General features: G+C 36.3%; 1 protein-coding gene across 1 annotated transcript in view; it reads right to left on the bottom strand.

Moving 5' to 3' along the window:
- Positions 1-23,330, bottom strand: part of LOC107688618 (active breakpoint cluster region-related protein-like) — a 172,953-nt gene that overhangs the window by 42,552 nt on the left and 107,071 nt on the right. The window contains exons 9-16 of the mRNA XM_016486331.1: positions 22,853-22,974; positions 21,795-21,963; positions 20,385-20,507; positions 20,133-20,208; positions 19,440-19,544; positions 14,145-14,219; positions 5,375-5,472; positions 5,150-5,281 (exon numbers count right to left, since the gene is read on the bottom strand). Of these exons, the coding sequence (XP_016341817.1) occupies positions 5,150-5,281; positions 5,375-5,472; positions 14,145-14,219; positions 19,440-19,544; positions 20,133-20,208; positions 20,385-20,507; positions 21,795-21,963; positions 22,853-22,974 (900 nt within the window). The remainder of the gene's footprint in view (positions 1-5,149; positions 5,282-5,374; positions 5,473-14,144; positions 14,220-19,439; positions 19,545-20,132; positions 20,209-20,384; positions 20,508-21,794; positions 21,964-22,852; positions 22,975-23,330) is intronic.

Raw genomic sequence — 23,330 nt, 5'->3', positions numbered from 1 at the left:
TGAATCTTCTGTTTATTCAGCTGCAGCGATAGGCATTTCCTGGGTGTCTTCTGCGAGGCGTATTTGGAGTTTCAGTGCGAGAGCGCCCTCTGGCCTTTGGATGGAGATTTACTGCTGATCACAGAACCGTGCTTCACTGAAAGATACGCATGACAATCGCAGCTTCTGTCGAATCGCAATCTCGATTCCATTTCGATTTATCGTGCAGCCCTATAATACATGTCATCTGGAACCAGGCTGCCAGAAACTCTGAACTGTTTTCTCACACAATTATGTTTCGAGAAGGTGTGGGTTTGTGGAGACACCTCAAAGTGCAAAGAGAGTCAGTGGGAGGTACGGGACCAGGAGAGAGTTGTTGGCTGTTGCTTGTCTCCGTAGGGAGCTCTAGAAGGGGCTCAGGGTGAAATGAGTTCTGTTCTGAATGGGTTTGTCGCAGTTAGAGTTACAGGGAATGAGAATACTGCCTCAAAGAGGACATGATGTCCTGTTCTACCAGTGCATGGACAATGAGATTAGAGGCTTTTGAGGGATGAACTCTTTCACACTGTTACAAAATATTATTAAAAGACTTTTTAATGGTGGTGGTCTAACACTATTCCAGGCCAATTTAATCACTGTGCAGACATACAATCTCTACAAAATCTACACTAACATTAATACATGATGTCAGGGAATAATAAAATGCTACTATAGTGTAAGATATGGCTCCCTTTAAACCATGTATGTATGAAAGAGCGCATTGTGTTAGCATTAGTCACCTTACAGGGCGTAGAGGGGATACAACCCCACCCAGAGAGATCATTATAACTGAAAGAGTTTCCACAAGGTCACTCAACACAACACTTCACAGCCGAAGAGCTGAAAACACATGAAAAGACCACAAGATACTGACTAAAGGGGGAGAGATCAAGCGAAAGGAAGGCATGAAGAGAAAGAGGACTCCCTGAGGGAGAGAGAAGGAGGCTGGTGAGGAGAGGAGTAAAGAATAAAAGCAATCTTACACACATTTCACACTGCCTGTGAAATGCTGCGGTTGTCATTTGTGGCATTATATAACAAGCCACTACAGAGAAAAGCAAAACATCATATCGCTATCTATATCGATGTAACACTCTCAGGTCACTGTGCTTGGTATGATGAAAGTGTTTAGAAAGTTAGACGATGACTGATTTTGCCTTTTCAAATAAAAAGTGAACGCAAACTAGTTTTTCACACTAGTACTGGTACTTTGGAACAGCAGACAAATTGGTGTCCAATAACTTTTTATACAGCATTAAAATCACAAATACAAGTTTTGGTTTTTTTTTGTTTGTTGTTTTTTAATAGTTCCAGAGAACTATTAAAATATGTTAGATAAACTATTATCTAACATTAATTTATCATAAAATGAAAAGGAGCAAATAATAATTATTAAATATAGACTGATAGACAGACCAACAGACAAAATACTTTTGAAAGAAATTAATACGTTTATTCAGCAAGGATGTATTAAATTGATCAAAATTTTAAAACTTTCTATTCATCAAAGAATGATGAACAATTTTATTCCAGTTTCCACAAAAATATTAAGTAGCTCAATCCGAGATAGATTCCGAGATAGATAGATAGATAGATAGATAGATAGATAGATAGATAGATAGATAGATTTTTACCACTTCATTTACGGATTTTGGCTTATTTCTCCCATAGAGTGACTCGATCTTATAAAACGACCCTCATTTTAGACATGAATCATGATCATGTTGCTTTGTGGACGTGAATAGATGAATATAAGTTTTCCCATCTCCCTATAAAACATGACTGTAGTTACAAGGTCCATTAAAAGCAGAAGGGAGTTGCTACAATGTGACCATTTAAGGATTTTTACATGTAGGAGCCAGAAAGTTGTTAAATAAATCCGGATCTCTCCAGGGAGGGAAGGGAAACATTTTGGCTCCGTCCACCTCAACCAGAGCAGTTAAGAAAACAGACGCTCAGAGGGAAAGATTTAAACAGAAGATCAGGCTCAGATACTCATGACGGCAACACAATCACAGCATTACATAATCTAAATGAAAGAGACTGATTAGTTTGGAGGATTGGGTTTTTTAGAGCATAAGATGGTCCAGATGTTGACCTAGCCCTCAATATCACTGATCACAGGCAAGTAAGACAGACAGTATAACGTAACAATGTGCCTGGTACGAATCTAATATTATCCCGATGATTTAAACTCTCTCACTTTTATTTTCATTCCTTTTGGCCAGCTTTTAATATCTTCCATAATCTATAATATCTTACACAAATAATAAAGTAGTTGTCTTAGTTTTTAGCAATATTGGGTAAAATATTTAATGTTTGTTATGAATATGTGAAAGATTAATTGTTTTCTATTTGCTGTTGTAAATGTCATGTTGATGTTGCTAGTGATGCATACTGTATGTACCTAACCTTAGAATAAAACTGTATTTATAAAAAATAATAAAATACCATGGTTTTCACACAAATATTAAGCAGCACAACTGTTTATAACTGTGATAATATTAAGAAATATTTCTTAAGCACCAACTCAGCATATTAGAATGATTTCTGAAGGTTGATGAGACACTGAAGACTGGAGTAATCACTACTGAAAATTCAGTTTCGCCATCACAGGAATAAATATAATTTTTAAATATATTGAAATACAAAACAGTTATTTTAAATTCCAATTATTTAACAATATTACTGGTTTACTTTGTTTTTGGTTAAATAAAGGCAGCCTTGGTGAGCAAAATAATTTTCTTTCAAAAACAAAAAAATCTTACCAACTCCCAACTTTGGAATGGTACTGTTTATAAAATAAAATGTTATAAATGTATTAATTGAATTATTATATGTATGAATAAATGTAAAAATTTATGTATTAATTGAAATATAATTGAATTAAACATTCAATTTAAATGGATACTTTCTGGTTAGTGAGTGCAAACACACAACAAATCTATAGTAAAATCTATAGTACTACACCATTCCATACAAAATGACATCCCCATGTTTCTCTGTAGCAGCTATTTGAGCAAACAGCCATTCTCATATCAGAGGGGTGTGATGAGGTTTAGAGAAGGCCAGCGGACAGGTGCAGTATGACTTTAATTAAACCTGAAGAAGTCATCTCATTCTCTCTGAGTGATGTATATTTCCCAAAGTACTGTCCAGCTGCCTACTCCACACTCATTACCCCTCTCATACTGCACTGTGTGTGTGCACATGCCATCATTACATCCACAGCACAGACTAGGACTTCACAGCTGCATTCATGTCAAGTGTTTTTTTTTTAATATGCTGCTCGTGGTGTCCTTAAAAAGAAGTCTTGAACTTAGACATACAAACCCAACTAATCAAATGAACTGGATGCAGAATGTTTCAAGGTTGACTGAAGCATATATATTATAGGCCTGAAGAGTTGATGGAATGTCTCAGTAATAACCTGTATAAAGACTCTCAAATGAATCTAAATCAGCTTCAGCTTCAGAGACAAAGTCTCTTCTCATTACCAATTTAAACATACTCTTTAAACTCACTTAAACGAACAAGGTCGCTCACATGCACGGAAAGAAGTGACTTTAGTTTCAGAAGTGGCTTGTCTTCCTGTCCAGGAAGGAAGGTATTAACTAGAAGGCCAAACAACCAAATATTTCTCTTAAAAATATGCTTAAGAGAGAGTTAAATGGGCCATAGGTCACATATATTAAAGGGTGAGTGTGAAGTGCACGTCTATAAGAGCAGCTGTGCCCTTCTCACTTTGAAGAGGTGCTTTACTCAGTTTCTATTACAAGGGAATATAAGGTGGTTGTTTGGCAGATTGTGCCACTTCCCTCAACAAACACACATACACAGTGAAACACTGTGAAACATTCTGCAACAGCTCATGTGCTCCAACATACTGGCCTACAATTTTAAGAAACACCATTTTTAAATTGGCAATATATTTGAAAATCTCAATATTAGTAAACAATATTGGAAATAATCTGATTCAATATACATAATCAGATCCAATTTTTCAATTAATGAGTACAGAATTACATTACTCATTAACTTTATACCACACTAAGCCAAACATAGCGCAAAAGAGAGAGCGTCTCTATTAGATTGCGGCCAGGAAGAGTTACTTAACACATTACTTTACACAAAAAGTAATGATGTAGCATAATTAAATACTTTTATACTGAATAACGCAATATTGTAACACAGAAAATTCAAACAAAAATCCATCATAGGCACCCTCATAGGCATAAAGCACCTTCGAGACGTCTCTATTCCCAAAAGATCATCACTATGAGTCCCTCTTTGACTGTAGAAACAGAGCTGTGTGTGCGTGTTTAATGGTAACGTGTGTATATCTGTGATACACACCATATTGTCCGTGAAAACAGAGACTCATTTCTTGTGTTGTTAATTCACCTCTGGCTACGATCCCAAGAGAATAACATGAACATAAAATGAAATAAACCTCCAGTGCAATTAAATCCACCTCATTTTTAGCCCCCATAAGCTGCCCTAGATTTAAAAGAAGAAAAACGAATGCAATACTTTTAGAATAAATTTGACTAAGGTTTAAGCATAAAGCCTCGAAAAACAAGACAAAATGACTTGATAATGACAGTAAAAGAGTAGCATCAGCAGCTAACGTGGTTGCCACAACAATGAAGATTAATGAAAGATTTATTACAGTAAAATAAAAAGAGGCATGTTTACAATCTTTTTTGGGTGGGTCTTTTGAAAAATTCTTCTAGAAAGGGAATTTTTGGGCTCGTGTTGATGCCAGTCCTGATAACAGTCTCTAACATCAGCTATATACTGCAAACACATGTGAACACACTGATCTCAATACACACTCACTTCAATTCAACTGGGGCATTTCCCACGTATGTGAAGTGAAAGAAATGTAAATCATGGCTTCTCAGGCAGTAAAGCTGCCCATGTCAAAAATCCAGCACCACAACACCCCATCTGCAGAGCACACACTCAAACCAGACAACAATAAAATGACTCACATCAGGAAACCACTACAATTTAAGTCTGAACTTTTGTGGTCTAAACCAGTCTGGTGGGGTCTACTCACAAACCTAAGTGTTTGCTGTTTGCACACATATTGTGGTTTAGCAATGGGTTTCTCTCTTTGTCCTACCTGTACTTGTCCCTTTCCCATGATCTTGTCCACAATCTCATTATCGTCCTTATTGAGCTTTGATTTGTCGTAACACTTCTCGTAGCATAGGATCCGCAGACACTGAGAGCCCTCCAGCTCTATTTCAAACTCCTATAGGAGGGCAAATGAATTAATGACAGATACATGATGGTGATTTGTCAGGTGACTTTTATTTATTATAATGATACACTTATAAGAGCTCACCTCATTCCACTGTGGTTCTGTTGTGTCTCTGAACACACGTGTTATGGCCTTACTGACAAAGTAACCAAAAGAGTCCACCTCCAGCGTACAGTACAGATCTGCAGAAAACACATAATAATGAACTCATGAGAACAAAAAATACATTTCATTCGGAAGCTGTTGTTACATACACACACTTGCAAAAATCATATTTAAGTTGCTTTGTTGTTTGACACCCAATAAACAGCCTACAGTAAGATAATCAACATTACTTGGCAGCAGGTTTATTCTATTCCATTTTATTATTTTTTAAATTTAAAAATTAGAAATTGATACAGTATATTGATAGATGATAATACATAATGTTACATATTTATTTTTATTTATATTTTATATTAATATCACTATTACTACTAATAAAAAATAATAAAAATGTAAATAATTCATGTACACATCGTTCCATAATTTGGGGTGAGAATTTTTTTAAGAAATTGATACTTTTATTCAGCAAAAATAAATTAAATTGATTAAAAGAAACAGTAAAGATAATTATAATGTTACAAAAGATTTCTATTTCAAATAAATGTTGTTCTTTCAAACTTTCTAGTTATCAAATAATCCAGAAAAAAAGAAGTCTCACAGTTTCCGTAAAAAAACTCTTCAACATTTATAACAAATTTAAAAGTTTCTTGAGCACCAAATCAGTATATTAGAATGATTTTTTATAAGGATCATGTGACACTGAAGACTGGAGTAATGGCTGCTGAAAATTCAGCTTTGCCATCACAGGAATAATTAACATTTTTAATATATTTAAAAATAAAACAGTTATTTTAAATTGTAATAATATTCCAAAATATTATTATTCTATTGTCTTTTTGACAAATAAAATAAATGTAGCCATGGTGAGCATAAGAAACTTTTTTCAAAAACATTTAAAAATCTTACCAAGCCCAAACTTTTGAATGATACTGTACCTTTTATTACAGTAAATTGCTGTTGCCAAATACAGTAAGCCATACAAATCCATGCACTACAGATTTTGGCACAGTTGAGGGAGTTTTAGGTATTAAAAATATGAAAAACACTCCTTACCAATCATTGTAATGTAAAGCCTCTCAGGGATTATTGCTTTAATAAATGTGTTTATAAAAATGTTACACTTTAGCATAGTGCAATTAAAGAAAAGTGTAGCCTCAGTATGAATAATTTCTTTGTATTTATTAATCAAGGCATGTAAGGTGTGTAGCTCTAACTCTCCATGGCTCACTGTGTAGCCATGGTAAAACCTTAAATGATTTTTCCACCCTGCTGGTCTACCAGCTATTACCAAATACATCCATATGTGTCAATACCGACACACAATACAGTGACAGTCAGGATTCTTATCCACACATACACACACCAAGGAACAGACGCACAAAGTTGATTGGACACCCATCAATGAACAAAGCACTTGTCTTATCTATCTGTCTGTGTCTTACAGCAACACACCTCACGTGCTCACACACTTCTCTTACAGCAAATGAACGTTATCACATTGCTATAGTGTGTGTAGCCCACTGGCAGCTTGATGGATTACAGCACGCTGTGACCTCTGACCTCTGCAGTGTGTGGGGTATATTGTTGAGACAGGAGAGAAATGAGATGATGTTCAATTAGCATGGAGGTGGTGTCACACAAGAGCGGTCGGCTTCAAAACACACCGTGGGGCTTGTAAGCGTGGCTTTAACACGAGTGTGCACTCAATCAGGCCACTGGTAATTGATAGTCTGGTGTGTAATGTGTATGTTAATAAATATGGGGTGGGAGTGTTGCTTTATAATGAAGCTGTATTTGCTCACATACACACCTTCAGCCCATGCCAAAATTATCATATTAATGAGATGTCACCACGATGTCACCAGTGTGAATTTCGGGATTTTCTTTTAGGCCGGCTTTTCGAAATTACCCATTTTGCATCTGGCAAATAAAATAAAAATCCTTTCTTAAGTGATGAATGATTTTTTTAAATGAAAAAGACCTTTACCCAAACCCATCCTGTCCCATTCAGCAGAGCTGTACTTTTAAACATCTCAGTCAGGATTTCTCCACGAATGGCCCATTTCCTGCAGCCATACTGGCCTTGCTCTCAATACTAAAGACATGAAATAAGGGCAGCTATATCTCTCCTCATGGTCAGAGGAGGCTTTAGATTTTAGCAGCACCAGGCACAGAAACCTAGTTCTTCAGAGAACAGGAAATGCATTTATAAAAACATCCTGCATGAATGAGGACAGAGAGTGGACTAGGATAGTGAGGGAAGGTGCTCAGGTTTACAGATGGTGACCACTGAGTGAAAACCGACCCTCGATGAGAGTAGTGCTTCTGTGGAACGTGTTTTTAAAAGGGTTCAGACGTAAGAGAGGACCTTTAGTGGGCTCTTAAAGACTGATATAGTGCACTGTCATTACTTCAGTCATGCTTTTGGCTCAATGTGAGAGGTTTGTGTAGTAAAAAGCTCAATGAGAAGAGGTTGTTGTTGAGAAGAAGTGCCATTATATATAAAAAAGTGATGAATAAATAACCTCAAACACATAAAACTTAGAGGTTTGGCACATTGGTGCATATGTAGAAAGACAATAACCACGGTTAGTTCTGTATTATACAAAGAGTGTAATTGTTTGAGGTTTAAAATTTGACCCAGATATTTATGGTTGCCCCACACAATGGTGGGTGGGAAGTGTCGTCATCTGAAGGAGGAACCGCATCCTCTGGCTGATGTTTCCAGATAAAAGATGGTGATGAGAGCCACATGGCAACTAGTCCATTCACACACATATACTGTAGACGTGCAGATGAGTTTAGCCCATTTGTTTCTTTTACAGATGGAGAACATTCCTACAAGAATATGCAGGAATAGTGCTATGCTGTTATATTTACATTTATTTTTACAGTGATTATTATGTGCACCTCCATTCAAAAGTTTGGGGTAAGATTTTTAAAAGATGTTTTAAGAAAAGCCTCTTACAGTATGCTCACCAAGGCTGCATTTATTTGATCAAAAACACAGTAAAAACAGTCATATTGTAGAATTTTATTTTAATATATTTTAAAATGTAAATTCTTACTGTAATGGCAAAGCTGAATTTTCAGCATCCATTACTGATCAGTGTCACACGATCAGAAATCATTCTAACATGCTGATTTTCTGTAGATTCTAAAATTATCCATTTATATAGTTTATTTAATGATAGCAAATGAGAAGGTGAGAACACCTATTTTACACAATATTTACTCAATGTGCAAAAATATTGTGAAATTATTATTGAGAAGACTGATAAATCTGCTGCTGTATGAATGAGCCATATGCAACTAATAAGCAACAAAAGGATTAGAGGTTGGAACCTAGCAGAAAGGTAAAGAGAAATCATTTACTGTAAAGGTCAAAAGTTGTGTTTAGTATTCTGGGTCAGTATTTTCTTCCTCAAACTCTTTTTATGAGGAAGCCAATGTCAACGACCCAGTTTTCATTAATGGCCAACAGCGAGGATTTGGATGCATTTCCTGTCAGAGTGGTTCAAGGCCTTTAATAAGACTTGGAGAGGAAGATTCAATCAGCGGCTGAGGAGGAGTAAGTGCATCCCAATATAAAAAGATATTCAAACACCTGCATATCCATATGCAGAACACATGTTTGCTCTCACTGTCACATTCAAGGCGACCACAACACCACAAACTCCATGACAAATTAATTCAGATGAGCCAAACACAAAAAATGAACCAAGAAAACAAGCACTCAAAAAAACTTATACAATGGCTCTTTTGAATCGGTCTTGAGTAAGTATACTGTGCAATTTCTTAAGCTTTAAAACAGAGGTCTGATTGTTATCAGAGCTGAGCTGATCTGGTCTGCTTGCCACATGTGTCTGTTATGCAAATTCACATTAGTATACTGTACATAGACATGATTTGGGTATTTCATTCGAGCCCTGACCTCAAAAAACGAAGAGACATAATGTGTAAATATATATGCAAATATTCATGAGTGAAGCCCCACAGCACAAGCTCTGATACAGTGATGACGCAGCAGCCATGGTGAGCACAGTGCTGCTGATGTACTCAGTTTACAAAATACTTAGAGTATTGTTCTGTGTAAAGGAGTCAAGTGGATTTGAGATGGGAGACCATTTTTAGATACAGATTCATCTACCCTAAAAAGGGACTTACATAACAAAGGAGTTTCTATGTGCATGAATGTTGTGCAACTCCCACAGTGTACTTATTTCATCCTTTGCAGAGGCTTTCGTCGGCTTGATTTTAAAGTCAACATGAAACTGTTAAGATAATGAAATGTATTTCTTTGTAAAACAGAAAATGCGTAGAAAAACATGCTGTGTTCTGAATGAAATTAAATTAAAAAAAAACTGAACAGTATACAAGATACATTAAATTATGCAAAACAATCTAACAATCTAAGCATTTCAAACAGTAAATTATTTAAGCTTTTAATTATATTAATTATTTATTAATAAATCAATGTCACATCAGAGTGTCTACAGATATGAACAAGTTAAATTTAAGACTTTTAAAGACCTTTTTAATACCACCTTATGTGAAATTTAAGACCTAACCTGTGATGGAAATACACATTATATTACATGCAGTGGGTATAGAAAACAACCCCCCCACCCCCTTTAAAATAATCACATTTTGTTGCTTTGCAGCCTGAAATGAAGACAGACACAGTTTTTGTTTTATCCAGCTGAATTTACTCAACTTATGCAATTTATAACATCCAAGTGAAATATATATCACCAATATGTCAGAATTTTTTTTTTTTTAATAAAATGAAAAAACAATCACCGAGTTGGAAAAAGGATCACCCCCTTGTGTATTCTGTTGAACCACCTTTTGCTTTAATTACAGCCTTTAGTCTGTTGGGATTTGTCTCTACTAACTTTGCAATATTTGCCCACTCTTCTTTGCAGAACTGCTCAAGTTCAGTTCAATTGGATGGTGACTTGTTTGTGGACTGCAGTCTTCAAGTCATTCCACAGATTTTCAATGGGGTTTAAGTCTGGGCTCTGACTGGGCCATGCAGGACATTCACCTTTTTCTCCTTCAACCACTGTGTGCTCAGGTTTGCTGTGTGCTTTGGGTCATTGTCATGCTGGAAGGTAAACCTTCTTCCAATTGACAACTTTCTGGCAGAGGGCAGTAGATTTTCCTCAATAATTTTATGTTATTTTGCCACATCCACTTTTCCTTCGATCCTGATAAGTGGTCCAGTCCCTGCTGCAGAGAAACACCCCATAACAGGATATTACCACCTCCATGCTTTACTGTAGGAATGGTGTTATTTGGATGGTGAGCTGTACTGGATTTCTGCCAGACATATCATTTGGTGTTGAGGCCAAATACTTCAACTTTAGTCTCATCTGCCTCAGAATCTTCAAGGTTTGTTTTGGCAAAGCTCAGTCGTGACTGCATGTGGCTTTTTTCTTGAAACCCTCCCATACAAGCCACATTTGTGGAGAATTTATGATATTGTTGTCACATGCAAACAATGACCACTCTATTTGTCATAAATTCCTGTAACTGCTTCAGAGTTGCTGTAGGCCTCTTGGTCGCCTCTCTGACCAGTTTCCTCCTGGCTCTTTCATCCAGTTTGGCGTGACGTCCTGATCCAGGGAGGGTCTGTGTTTTACCAAATGCCTTCCACTTCTTAATAATTGACTTCACTGTGCTTCTATGCATTGTTAAAGCCTTTGAAATCTTTTTGTATCCATCTCCTGACTTGTGCCTATCCACAACTTTCTCCCAGAGATCTTTTGACAGTGCCTTGCCACCCATAGTTGATTGTTTGCTTCAGTTGCACTACCAAGGACTGAAATGCTCCAGGAAAGCTCTTTTCATGCTGAGCTAATCAAAATGAGCACAGCTGATCACAGTTGAAAGTCAAATAGCTTTGTGTGCCATTGAGAAGGTGATTAGCTACACCTGATTGAGTTTACAAGTCATTTTTAGGAGGTGGTGATCCTTTTTCCAGCTCAGTCATTCTGTTTTTTAAAAAATTTTCCTGACATGTTGGTGTTATATCTTTCACTTGGATGTTATAAGTTGCACTGAATAAATAAAGCTGGATAAAACAAGAACTGTGTCTGTCTTCATTTCAGGCTGCAAAGCAACAAAATGTGATTATTTTAAAGGGGGGGGGGTTCTTTTCTATAGCCACTGTACGTATATGTAATATTTAATGTAAAAAGAAAACAAAATATCATCTCTGTCAAAAATGCTTTTTGTAATTACAATCTACAGTGAACTTTTCATATCAGCAGACAATATCCCAATACAAAATATCCCCACAAAAGCACAGCATCACCAAGATTTTTGGTGATGCAAACGATTTATTCAGAAGCAATATTTTCATTAGTGTCCTATCAGCTTTTACATACTTAAATCTGCAGATTTTTAATATTTACCCTAGGACGTTATTTACCTTTATAAAGGCCAATATTTTTAAACCTTATTAAATGTATGCGTCATCTTTCATGTCAAATTCTTACAATTGATCAAGAAATTCAATATACACTATAAGGTTGTTACCAATCAAATTAAATAATTTACACTGCAAAATTACAATTGCAGTAAATAAATTATTAGATTAATGTTTGAAATATAATTTTGAATATACAAATAAGAAATGTTGGGGGAAAATGCATACATTTAAACATGAGACTAAAGTAGGCTCATTCATTCAACCGATTCCTTCAAAACGCCGAATCATTCAGTAACAAAAACGCCAAGTGTCGCTTGGAGAATGTGCAATACTTCTGTTCCGATCCTTGTTTGGAACTATTTTCGTTGGTGAAATAGAACAAAACAGTCAATGTTGTATCTAATATACTTAACTACTTGTTTGTTGAACTAAAATCAATGTAACATTTGCAATCGTGAAAATATTCAGCAAAATAGCCTCCTTGTCATGGTATGTTACTTAACTACATCATGTTATAAATAAACTAAACATTTTAAACTTTTACCTCAGTATGTTTGTTTTGTGAGTTTCTTTATGTATGCCGCTATGCTCATTTGATTTGATTTCTTCATGTGTCTCTCAGACACAGGCAGCACGAGCCTCAACAGCGCAACATTGATACCAGAAATACACTATCCAACATCAATCGCTGTTTTAACTGAATGTAATAAAATCAGAAGAATCATTCTCAAATTTCAATGTGACACTAGTTATTTTTTGTCACTTAAGTTTTAATCAAGCTATTTGTCCCGTCAGGCAAGTAAAATTCTCTAGCCATTTTACAGCAGCTAGGATACTGCTCAGCTAGCTGGTGTTCAACTGGATTCTGCTGTCGCAAGTCTCTCTGATGACGCAGTAACTACAACAGGGGAAAATATCTTCATCTGTCCAATGATTGTAAACAGTCATTGGGTTCATCTTTATTTAATTTAGAATTTAGTGTTTGATAACTTTATCAATTTCTGTTTATTTAATTTCCTACTTGCTGAAGGGCACAGGTAGCTAAATACAACATTTATTATAATTAATTTATGTGAAGATTGTTTTAAGTTCACTTAAATTAGAAGTTTTTTTTTCTAATCTAATAAAGTCTAATAAATGTTAAAATAGATAGCTCTCAATTATACTGTAATGTTGAATGGCTGGAGTCAATAGTTAAATATTAGGGGGAAAAACAATTTCATAGAGAAATCAGTAGTACTGGTATCAGTGATACTCGCCGTCAGTCATAAAAAAAGATGCCATTAAATAAATATTAAAAATATTTTGTCTTACATTAATTTGAAGACTGAATGTGAAATTACTGCTATATAAAAGCATATATATATATATATATATATATATAACACACACACACACACACACAAATGAGCTCTTTTGGCGCAATTCACTTGATTACTCTGATTGTTGGAGATTTCTTTGCAGAATCACGGGTAATGTAATTTTCCAACAGGAATTTCAATGTTAAACATGATTATTTAAAAAACATTTTGAAATAATGTAGGCTGATGGATTCAACAAAAGCATATATATCATTGATTAACAACCTTATAGCTCACAATAGCTCTGTCCTTAAATGTGTATACAGTTAAAAATAAATTCCCTATAGAGAAAATGAATGAGATTTTTTACTTCCAGGACCGAATTGCACTCTATTGAAATGTGGGATGGTACTTCCCCTAGTATGTTCTGTTGTAGACTGCTTATTTTGGGGAATGTGATAGCCATAAGTCATTCAGAAATCTGCATACAGTGAATGGCATACATATTATATACTAAAGACGTCTGTAGGGAGGTTTGTGGCTTCATTCATATTGGTTTGTTCATCTAATCACTCACCTACACAATCACAGTAACTTACTGTAAGCACACTTGCTACAGTGATACACAATAGTGTCTACAGCTAACTGATGGAGGGTTCATCTAAGGTGAACAGTTGGGAAAAAAAGTGTAGTTTCTCAGTAAAAATCTTCCTCTTTTTCCTTTCTCCCCAACATATGAGGCCAATTACTTGTGCTCGGCATAATAAAACAATACATCTGTATGAATCAGCATTTCCCAAAACGTGGGCTGCAGCTCCCCTACAATACTTAGTAGGCCACAGACCACACTTTGGGAAATGCTGATTTATACAAATTACTTGTTTCCATTATCCTATATTATGCAGGATAAATGTGTTTTCTATATTCTTAAAAAAAAAAGAGAAAAAAAGAAAAAAGGTAAAAAAAAAAATTAAAAAAAAAGTGAAACAGACAAGAGACTTTGACTTACTGGCAGATTCTTTGAAGCCTGTGGCTTTATGGACAATCACATGCAGGAAGCCGTACAGACCAGGAGATTCCTCATCTGGAAGAGACAAGAAACACTCAGTAAGTGTGTGTGTGATTAATTTATGAAGTGTCCAACTCCTTGCTTTCGTCATCTTTCAGCATCTCCCTCTTTAATAATCTACCCACAATCCTTCACTTTCCTGCCTATTAGTGGCAGGTAACAGATAAAGGACACATATGCAAGTGTCTAGTCACCCATATGCTGCTAAAACACATACATACTACTAAACTTAAAATCAGATATGGCCCAGACCACCCAATAGTAGGTCCAAAGGTCCTTGAAGAGTGTGTGAATATAACAGGGAAATAAGACATCTGCACTAGTATCGAGTCACCACTGATTCTCTGAGCTCATCAGTAAGCATGTGAGCAGCTGGTGAGTGCATGTTTGCTGTAATGTGAACAGTGCTATTCTTACAGCATGTCTCCTGTTTGTGTGGTCCATTTCTGTGCTGGACTGGTGATATAAGGCTGACTATCATTGTATGTGTTTGGATTGCTTCGATCCATTACAGAATTTGATGCTCACCACACTACTCAAATTTCCCTCTACAACATGAAACAAGACACTGAGATTATGGAGAATGTGGTTATAAACAGACAACAGAGCCTGACTTACATGCTGAAATTAGCAATGGTTAAAGCAGTCTACCAGTCATCCAACAACCAAACAGCCAATTAGTGAGGTCAGGAAGTTTATTTAGATTTTATTTTTAAATTTAGTAGTTTATATGTATGTTGGACACTTCTTAGTTCTCTGATGTAACTCAATTAAAATGAATAAAAAAATAAATAAACAATAGAAAAACAAGAAAAAAAATCACTTTCTTTCTTTTTTTTTTTTTATTATTCATTATCAGGACAATTTTGATGTTACATTCTCCACGATACAAAATAATATTTTATTTATTATAATAAGTGGAGAATGTAAAATACAAAAATTGGAGTCCTGATAATGAATAATTTAAAAAAAGAAGAAAGTTTTTTATAAAGCGAGTTTTATTATTCTCATTATTATTACATTATTAGTATTATATTATTATATAATAATATTATTAATATTATTCTCACAATTATTATTAACATACATTTTTATTAGATTTTTTAGATTAGATGCATTATGCGTGTATACAAAATCAGTATACATAAGCATAATTTGCATTTTTTAACAAAATCAATTCCAAGCATTTTATTTATATATATGTCCAAAATGTTTTGTCAGAGCCTAGATAGCAGCTTTGGTACCAGTACTGAAAAAGCCATATCAGTTGGTTAGTAATGTAAAATAGTAATAGTAAAGTCAGGTTGACTAAGAATTTGATTGACTCCAAAAGAATCAAAGGTCAGTGCTGATCGGAAAGCTTTATAAATATGAAGTCTTGCTCAAGTTGCAAGATCTATTACTTACAGATCAGATAAAACCAAGTGTCACAACCCCCTAACTTTGGCTGGTCTGCTCTGATGAAGAACTCTGTGAATTAGTGCTGGTGGAAAGAATGCAGATGTCAGAGCAAATGAAAACAGTGTCACATAACTGAAAGTCTACAGCTGCCTTAACTAAAACCATGAGCTTGGATAACCACACCGAAAAAGTTTAACATCATGTGAAGTAGGTTAAAAAAGCATGGTTCATGAAAACAATATTTATGGTAAGCCCGAGAGAACAAGAGGATTCTTCTGGACTTAAAGGCTCTCATCCAGAGAGGAAACCTGGGTCTCTGGGCCCACAGAACCAGTCATAACTTCAGGGTGGCCTTGACCGACCCACACACACACACACACACACACACACACACACACACAGAGTGGCTTATTGTATCTATATTAGAAGCAGTGGGTGGCAGTGCTCAAGTTGCAGTCTCCCTTTCTCTGCGTTTATATAGCAGGAAGCAAACTAGCCGAGAATCTCTTTGAACCTAAACCACCTCATCAGAACAACACGTGAGAGAGTAAACAATCTCAGACCTGTGCATGTTGCTGGACATGTGATCATAATCCAGTCCAAAAGTATGAATCAAATGGCAGCTCATCTCTCCATTCAGTCCAGAAACTGTTTGATAAAACTCGGTAAAAATATAATTGAATAAACTAGCGCTTTATGGCTCTTTCATAAGATTCAATATTTCTGAATGCATTTAAGTCAATAAAGTGACGTGTCATGCAAATTTGTGATTCTTATACATTCTGGCTTTTTGATGAAGTCTTTTAGAGTACAAGAAGGTTGTGTGCCATGTAGAGATGAATTTAGTGTTCAATTCTTGAATTTGAATTTCAGTTCTTGAACTTAAAGCTGCAGTCCGTAACTTTTGGCGGTTACTCTAGCGGTTAATAAACAGAACTGCTTGTTCGTTAGTGATTCAGGACAAGCCAAAAACACGGTTTGGAAAATGGATTCATGGTGTACTCGATAATTATATAAATTTTGAACACAAAAAAGTTACGGACTGCAGCTTTAAATTCCTGAATTTGAATTTAATTTTAAATTCCAAGTCAATTCTTAAATTTGAGTCTAATTTTTAACTGAGGTCGAAAACAGGTTATTGGAATTTTAAATATTTTTATTCAATTATTTAATCAAATTTAATTGAAATTTGAAGAAATGTAGCTTGCAAGACAATAAAATAAAGTATGTCAAGACAAACTTTGGCAGCTTAACTAAGCTTTGCTTGAAGTTTGAAAGTTTTATAGGTTTTAGCCAATAATGTCACTAGCCACTCAACTGTAATGCAATAAATTCCACTTTCTTTAAAGGTATAGTTCACCCAAAACTGAAAATTCTATCATCATTTACTTACCCTCATGTTGTTCCAACCCTGTATGAATTTCTTTCTTCTGCTGAACACAAAAGAAGTTATTCGAAAGAATGTACAACAGTTGCTGGCCAATGACTTCCATAGTATTTTTTTCCTACAATGGAAGTCAATGGCTATCAGAATATTGTTTGGTTATCAATATTCTTCAAAATATCTTCTTTTGAGTTCTAAATAAGAAATAAATGTATACAGGTTTGGAACAACATAAGGGTGAATAAATGATGACAGAATTTTCATTTTAGACTGAACCATCCCTTGATAGTTCTGAGCTATCCAAGTTAGCTTCCTATGTGTTTCACTCATGAATTAAAATAATCAATTCTTAAATTCTGTCCAAACTTGGAGTACAAAGCAACAAGAAATGTTTAAAACATGAAGAGATCTTGAAAGCCTCATTTTACTGTTGGTACCTCAGTTCCCAAACTAAATTTAAATTCACCACAAGCACCCTGAAAGAGTAACACTTCGTGAACTGGGGCTTTTTCTGATGCATCAAAGCAGTTGCCAGGACCTTTTTCTGTTCTCAAACATGTTTAAATATTTCTTAAATATTTCACTTCTTCTTGCAGCATCACCCTTCCATAACACTATTTGCAACGCTTTTCATGTGGAGGTCAAAGAGGTGCACAATGCTTTTCTAAACCCTGATGCGAGTCACATGAAGAGGCCTTAACTCTCACAAAACAGAAGCCGACCATCATTTAATTACCGTTCTCCTCCATCTGACAGCTCTCAATGTCACACTGTTTCTCTCATAATGAAGACAAACGCTTCTTACAGCCCTGATTTGTCAGCTCAAACTGCTGGTGTCCAGAGGAAAGAGGGTATTTGTGAGTGTGTGTCTATGGGGGTTCATGGGGGATGTATGTGAGGGTATGTGGCAGGGGTTACATTCCTTCACCAGCTGCTCCTCATTTCACCTCATTCCCTGCATCTTAAATTTCGTAGCAGGAGGGACGTTGTGGGGTTCAGGGGATGATCAGAGGGGGTCTTTCTATGTGTGTCACTTACGAGAGACGGAACAAGTCAAACTCAAGACCCCTGGGCCAGACACGGCCTGCCAGCGGCACATGCTCAGAAAAGGATATTTTTTATTTAAACTCAAAATTTGCTTCAGATCCACTGTGGGTTGTGCTTCTGTAGATGTTCTTCAAATTAAATCAACGTTATTGGCACCAGTACACAACAATTACAGTATCTTTACTCTCTAGAATACTCGATTCTTATTGCTCAACCTCAGTATTCTCCTCTCAAATCAATATTTCATGTTGTCTTGATGGATGTATTACAAACACACTGTTTTTTTCGCTTCACAAGATGTTGATTGATGGACTGTAGCTTACTTGGATTACTTGGATAACTGTGGATTATTGTGATGCTTTTAACAGCTGTTTGGACTCCACTGTTTGGGCACCCATTCACTGCAGAGGATCCACTGGTGAGCAAGTGATGGAATGCTAATATTTTTTTCCAAATATGTTCCGTTGAACAAACAAACTCATCTACATCTTGAATGGCATGAGTGTAATTTTTAGCAAATTTTCATTTTTGGTTGATTATAAATATTAACATCATGATTTTTATAAAGCTGCTTCTGTATTGTGAATAGTGCTAAATAAATCAAATTGACTTGAGGTTGAGTGTTACAGTGATTTTATCACAGGAAAACCACTGTAATGAGGTTTTAGGAGAAGTTTAATGCATTCTGCTCTGGCTAAATGCAATAATATTTCTGAACCTACCACTAATCCCCTATAATTGTATGTATACAGCAGCAGCACTAAGGGATTGTTGCCCTTTTGATAGTGACCGACTCCAGCTCTGCTGACTGGGGTTGCATGTGGGAGGTGATGGACAGATGGCTTTAATGTCATCCAAATCAAAACATGTCAGGGTCCACACAAAAACAAACAGCCAAGTCCTGAAACCCTGCCCTGCTCAGAAGTGAATAAAAGCAGCCTCAACATGGCACAGGTTGTCAGTAGAGTAAAACCAGATTGTAACCTAGATTTATGAACAACCTATTTGGACTTCACAGTGATGGAAAGAGAAATTGAGGAACAAAGAAACTGGGGTAGTGAGTACAAATAAAAACTATTGTGATGAGGAGCTGAAGGAATTTAAATGGAAACAGAAGGGAAGGAAATAAGGGAGAGGAGGATAAGCTGTACTGTTTTTACTGAAGTTCTCCTCAAGACAAACACAAAAATGAGATATAGGTCAAACTAATTCAACTAAATGTGTTTCTGGACATCTGATATAAACTGAAATTGATATCACTGACACATTTTACCCTAGTCTCCTCTACTGTAAGTTCAGATTCAGACAAGCATTTGCATTTGACCCCTCCATATACAATTGAAGCTACTAGGCACTGAATCAGACAGCAGCGAGCTGTTTGTGTGAAAATATGTGTCTCTTACCATCTTTGTTGCTGGTGACGGGGATGTTGTGGACAGTTCGGAGCTTGAAGCAGGAGCCAGTCAACACTTGCAACTCTACTGAACTCAACACACAGGCCTGCAGGTCTGAAAAACACACAAACACACAGTGAGCTCTACACATCAAGCTTATTATCGCTAATTAAAACCATTAAAAACATTTCTGTTCACTACAATAAAGCTGAAACAAAATAAAATATAAACGTTAGATGAAAAACCTACACTAAACAAAAATTTGAATTGTTGCCATAGCAACTAACTGAAGTAAATTTAAGTTGAAGCACTAAAGTTACTAACTACTGGAAAATAACTAAAAATGCAATATAATTTAAATAAATCTAAATAAACAAATAAATGAATAAAAAAAAGACAATAACGTAATAGAATTACTAGAAATGAAATTTCTATAATTAATAGAAATTATAACATTACTACAAACAATACTAAAATAAAACTGCTATACACACATATTTTAAATTATTATAAATAATAAATCTTGCTGCCTTTTTGCTAAGTTTGCTGAGGCCCCCTAGTGGACCCCATAGCTAGTGGACCTTAGAGAGCATTACTGGAATGGTAGTGTGGCTGATTCAGGAATGATGGATTGTGCCATTTTGTAATGATTATATGATATGGTAGAATAATCTGATGTTTTAATAGAAAAAGTTGTTTAACCTTTTTTCTGCAGTTTCTGAATGCTCTCCCTCCATTCTGACCTCTCATAATCTGAGGACAGCAGAAACAGGTAGCTCTGTAGAAAGAGAAACAGTTAAAGAATAACAATAGCTCCCTCTACTGGAACACTATAAACAGCAGAAACACATAATTTAAGTGGAAAAAATTGAATGAAATGTCCAGCGCTACCCAATCACACTAGCCTCCCACACAGAATACTGTAGTAAATCAGATGGTTGTGCGATGTGGTACCTTGCCGTGTTTGTTGTGGATGCGGAATGGGATGGTGGGGGAATGTAACAGCAGACACGACTCCTGCTCGTTCATCTTCTTCCTGAGACGATCCACATTACGACTCTGACTTTTCTGTGCTTTCTGTTCACACACAAATCAATCCGATATTAGTGCATTAAAATGTGCTTACAAGCAAAGTATGCCTGAGACATTTGTCAGTCTGAGTTTCTCGCAGCCAGCATGAGGCACCAGCCATCATCACTGTAATCAGTAATCTGCATATCAATCAGAGAAACTTCCTGCTCTGATTAGCCCTCTCTTTCCTTCTCATTCTCTCTTATTACTCTCAGAAACCAAGAGCTCCACAAAGCAAAATAATTGGTGCAAACTGAAATCCCCTTCTGACTCTACATGTGTGCACAGTAGGGTCCAAAAGTCTGAAAATGTTTCTATTTTACATTTTCAAATTCAATATATATATGGTCGGCAATATTTTTATGTTTGTTTTTGAAAGAAGTTTTATATGCTCACCAAGGTTGCATTTATTTGATAAAAAAATAATTGTGAAATATTATTTCAATTTAAAATCTATCTATCCATGCATCTATATATATATATACACACAGGTGCCAAAAGTATGAAATAATTAACATTTTAATGTTTTTTTAAAAACGTCTCTTATGTTCATCTCTAAATTTTGAAACAGTAAAATTTAGTAACTATGTGGGCAAAAACAGAAAGGGAGTGAGAAGTTTGTTTGTGAAGTCAATTCAAAGGATATTTTGTCTTTATGCTTGTAACACTGTGTTTGTGTGTCTGTAAGTTTCCATTAAGGCCGACGCTATCAGCCTTTCGTTGTGTGTGTATAAGTTTTTACTGGAAATTATGTTATCAGGCCTCCACGGCTAATTAAAGACTTCAGTGCCCCACTGCTCAGTCCGTTAAGAGTGTGCGTGTCGACGTTATATTATATCTTGACACAATGTAATGGGCTACATGACTGCGGTGCAGTAATCGCTCTGAGCAGAAGGAACTCCCAGAAGAGACACCAGGAGCGAGTGCTCTCAGAGGGGAACACGTTCGATTCTCTCAGTGTCAGCTAACAAAAACAAACTCACTCACACAGTGGAGTAACCCACTTTACTGAGGCTGAGAGGCGGGGTGTCACCTTTCCTCTGCATGTGAGGCACTGCCTCGCTGTCCTGTGCTGACCTTGGCTGAACAATGGAAGCAGGCGGTCTAAGATCTGTCTCTGTCTAAATGTAAACTGTACTATCACTGTGACAGTGATTCGTTAGGATACCAAAAATGGTTCTTTTATGGCATCGCTGTGAAAAAAAAAACTTTTTGGAACCTTTATTTTTTTAGAGTGCAGACAAAAACATAGAACAAAACCCATTACTTGTATAGTTACATACACAACATTACCTTCTCTTTCTGGATCTCGCTTTTGATGGAGGAGATCTTGATCTTCATCTCCTCAATCTCGTGCTCAGGGAGCGTCTGGATGTGAGGGAGAGAATCCGAGTCATCCAGAGTCTGAAAGCTCAGATCAGCCAGAGGGATGTACCATTTACACTCATACTGCTGGTGCCTCCTGACAAACATAGAAAAACATATTTAAATGTCAAATTGCTGTAATTCTTATAACAACACTAAATTAAATTGACAACTTTAGTATATTTATATATTAAGCACATCATTTGAGTGCATTAAGTGTAAATTTGTTTCTGCTCACATTCACACAAACATATGCCTCATGATGTCTTTCTCTTCCTGTCCTGACAGGAAATGCCCTTGTGCAGACTGATGTAACCAATTAAGCACATTCTAGTATGTAGAGTATATACACATTTACACACATGCTTCAGGGATCAAAATGTGTTTCCACTGTCAAAATGCACGATAATGCGCTCTTATTATGAGATAATTATGATGCCCAGCATGGCTTTGCAGGGAAATATAATCTGCTCATCATCATGCATAACAACCAATTAAAATCATCTCCTGCCTAATTCAGTCTGATTAAGATGCTGGATACTTTACAGTCTCTGTCAGTCATGAGAACTGAATTCCCAGAACTGAATGTCTCATAATGCCAAACATATGAGGCAGAGTAGATTACATATAGTAAATTAAATGTAAAAAAAAGATTGGCATTCAGTATACACATTAAATGTGCGTTATTCTTCTGGGAAGGCTGTAGTTACAGAAACACAGAGCTGCATCAGGATAATAGCAGCTATCAATCAATATTACGGTGTCCTCATTTGTAAGTCGCTTTGGATAAAAGCGTCTGCTAAATGACTAAATGTATATGTCTTTGGCATCGTAACCATGACAACAAAATGAGGTTGCACCTTTGTAAATCAAAACACTTCATCTACTGACACCAAGCACGCAGCGGCCTGTAGAGTGATGTATGCATGAGTGGGTAAAACATAAAATAAGTGTCCATTTAAGTGTTTGAGTGTCCATGTTCATACCCAACTGCGGTCTTTTTCATCTTGGCACAGAGCAGAAGGTCTGTGAAGAGGAAGACATGACGGAGTTTACGCGTCCCCTCCGACACCTCCACCAGGAAGCCATCCTTCACCAGCTGACGAACCTGCCAGAGACATAAACACCCACCATTACTTCCTGTGGACTCATCAGAGCAGAAACACACAGAACATGTGCGCTTTCGGAAAACCGAGGGGCGACAATGGTCATGGGCCTGCCGGCAGTCACACAATTCATCACTGACACTGTACAGCTTGATCATAAAAAGTGCTGACACTCACAGTGGGCAAATGCATAAAGCGCAGCATAATTTGAAATCACGAGTTTAGTTTGTCGATCGCGCGTCTCCAGTCAAGCAGAACTCTCCTCATGTCCGCATTCAATTTGCATGGACCGACCGTCATGCAGAGAACACGCGATCATGCAGGATACAAATGCTCACTTCACAAGATCTGCAAGGTC

Source organism: Sinocyclocheilus anshuiensis, unplaced genomic scaffold, assembly GCF_001515605.1.
Source record: "Sinocyclocheilus anshuiensis isolate Anshui unplaced genomic scaffold, SAMN03320099.WGS_v1.1 scaffold805, whole genome shotgun sequence".
NCBI classification, from domain to species: Eukaryota; Metazoa; Chordata; class Actinopteri; order Cypriniformes; family Cyprinidae; genus Sinocyclocheilus; species Sinocyclocheilus anshuiensis.
The sequence above is the reverse complement of the archived record's forward strand: the minus strand, read 5'-3'. Positions and strand labels throughout refer to the sequence as shown.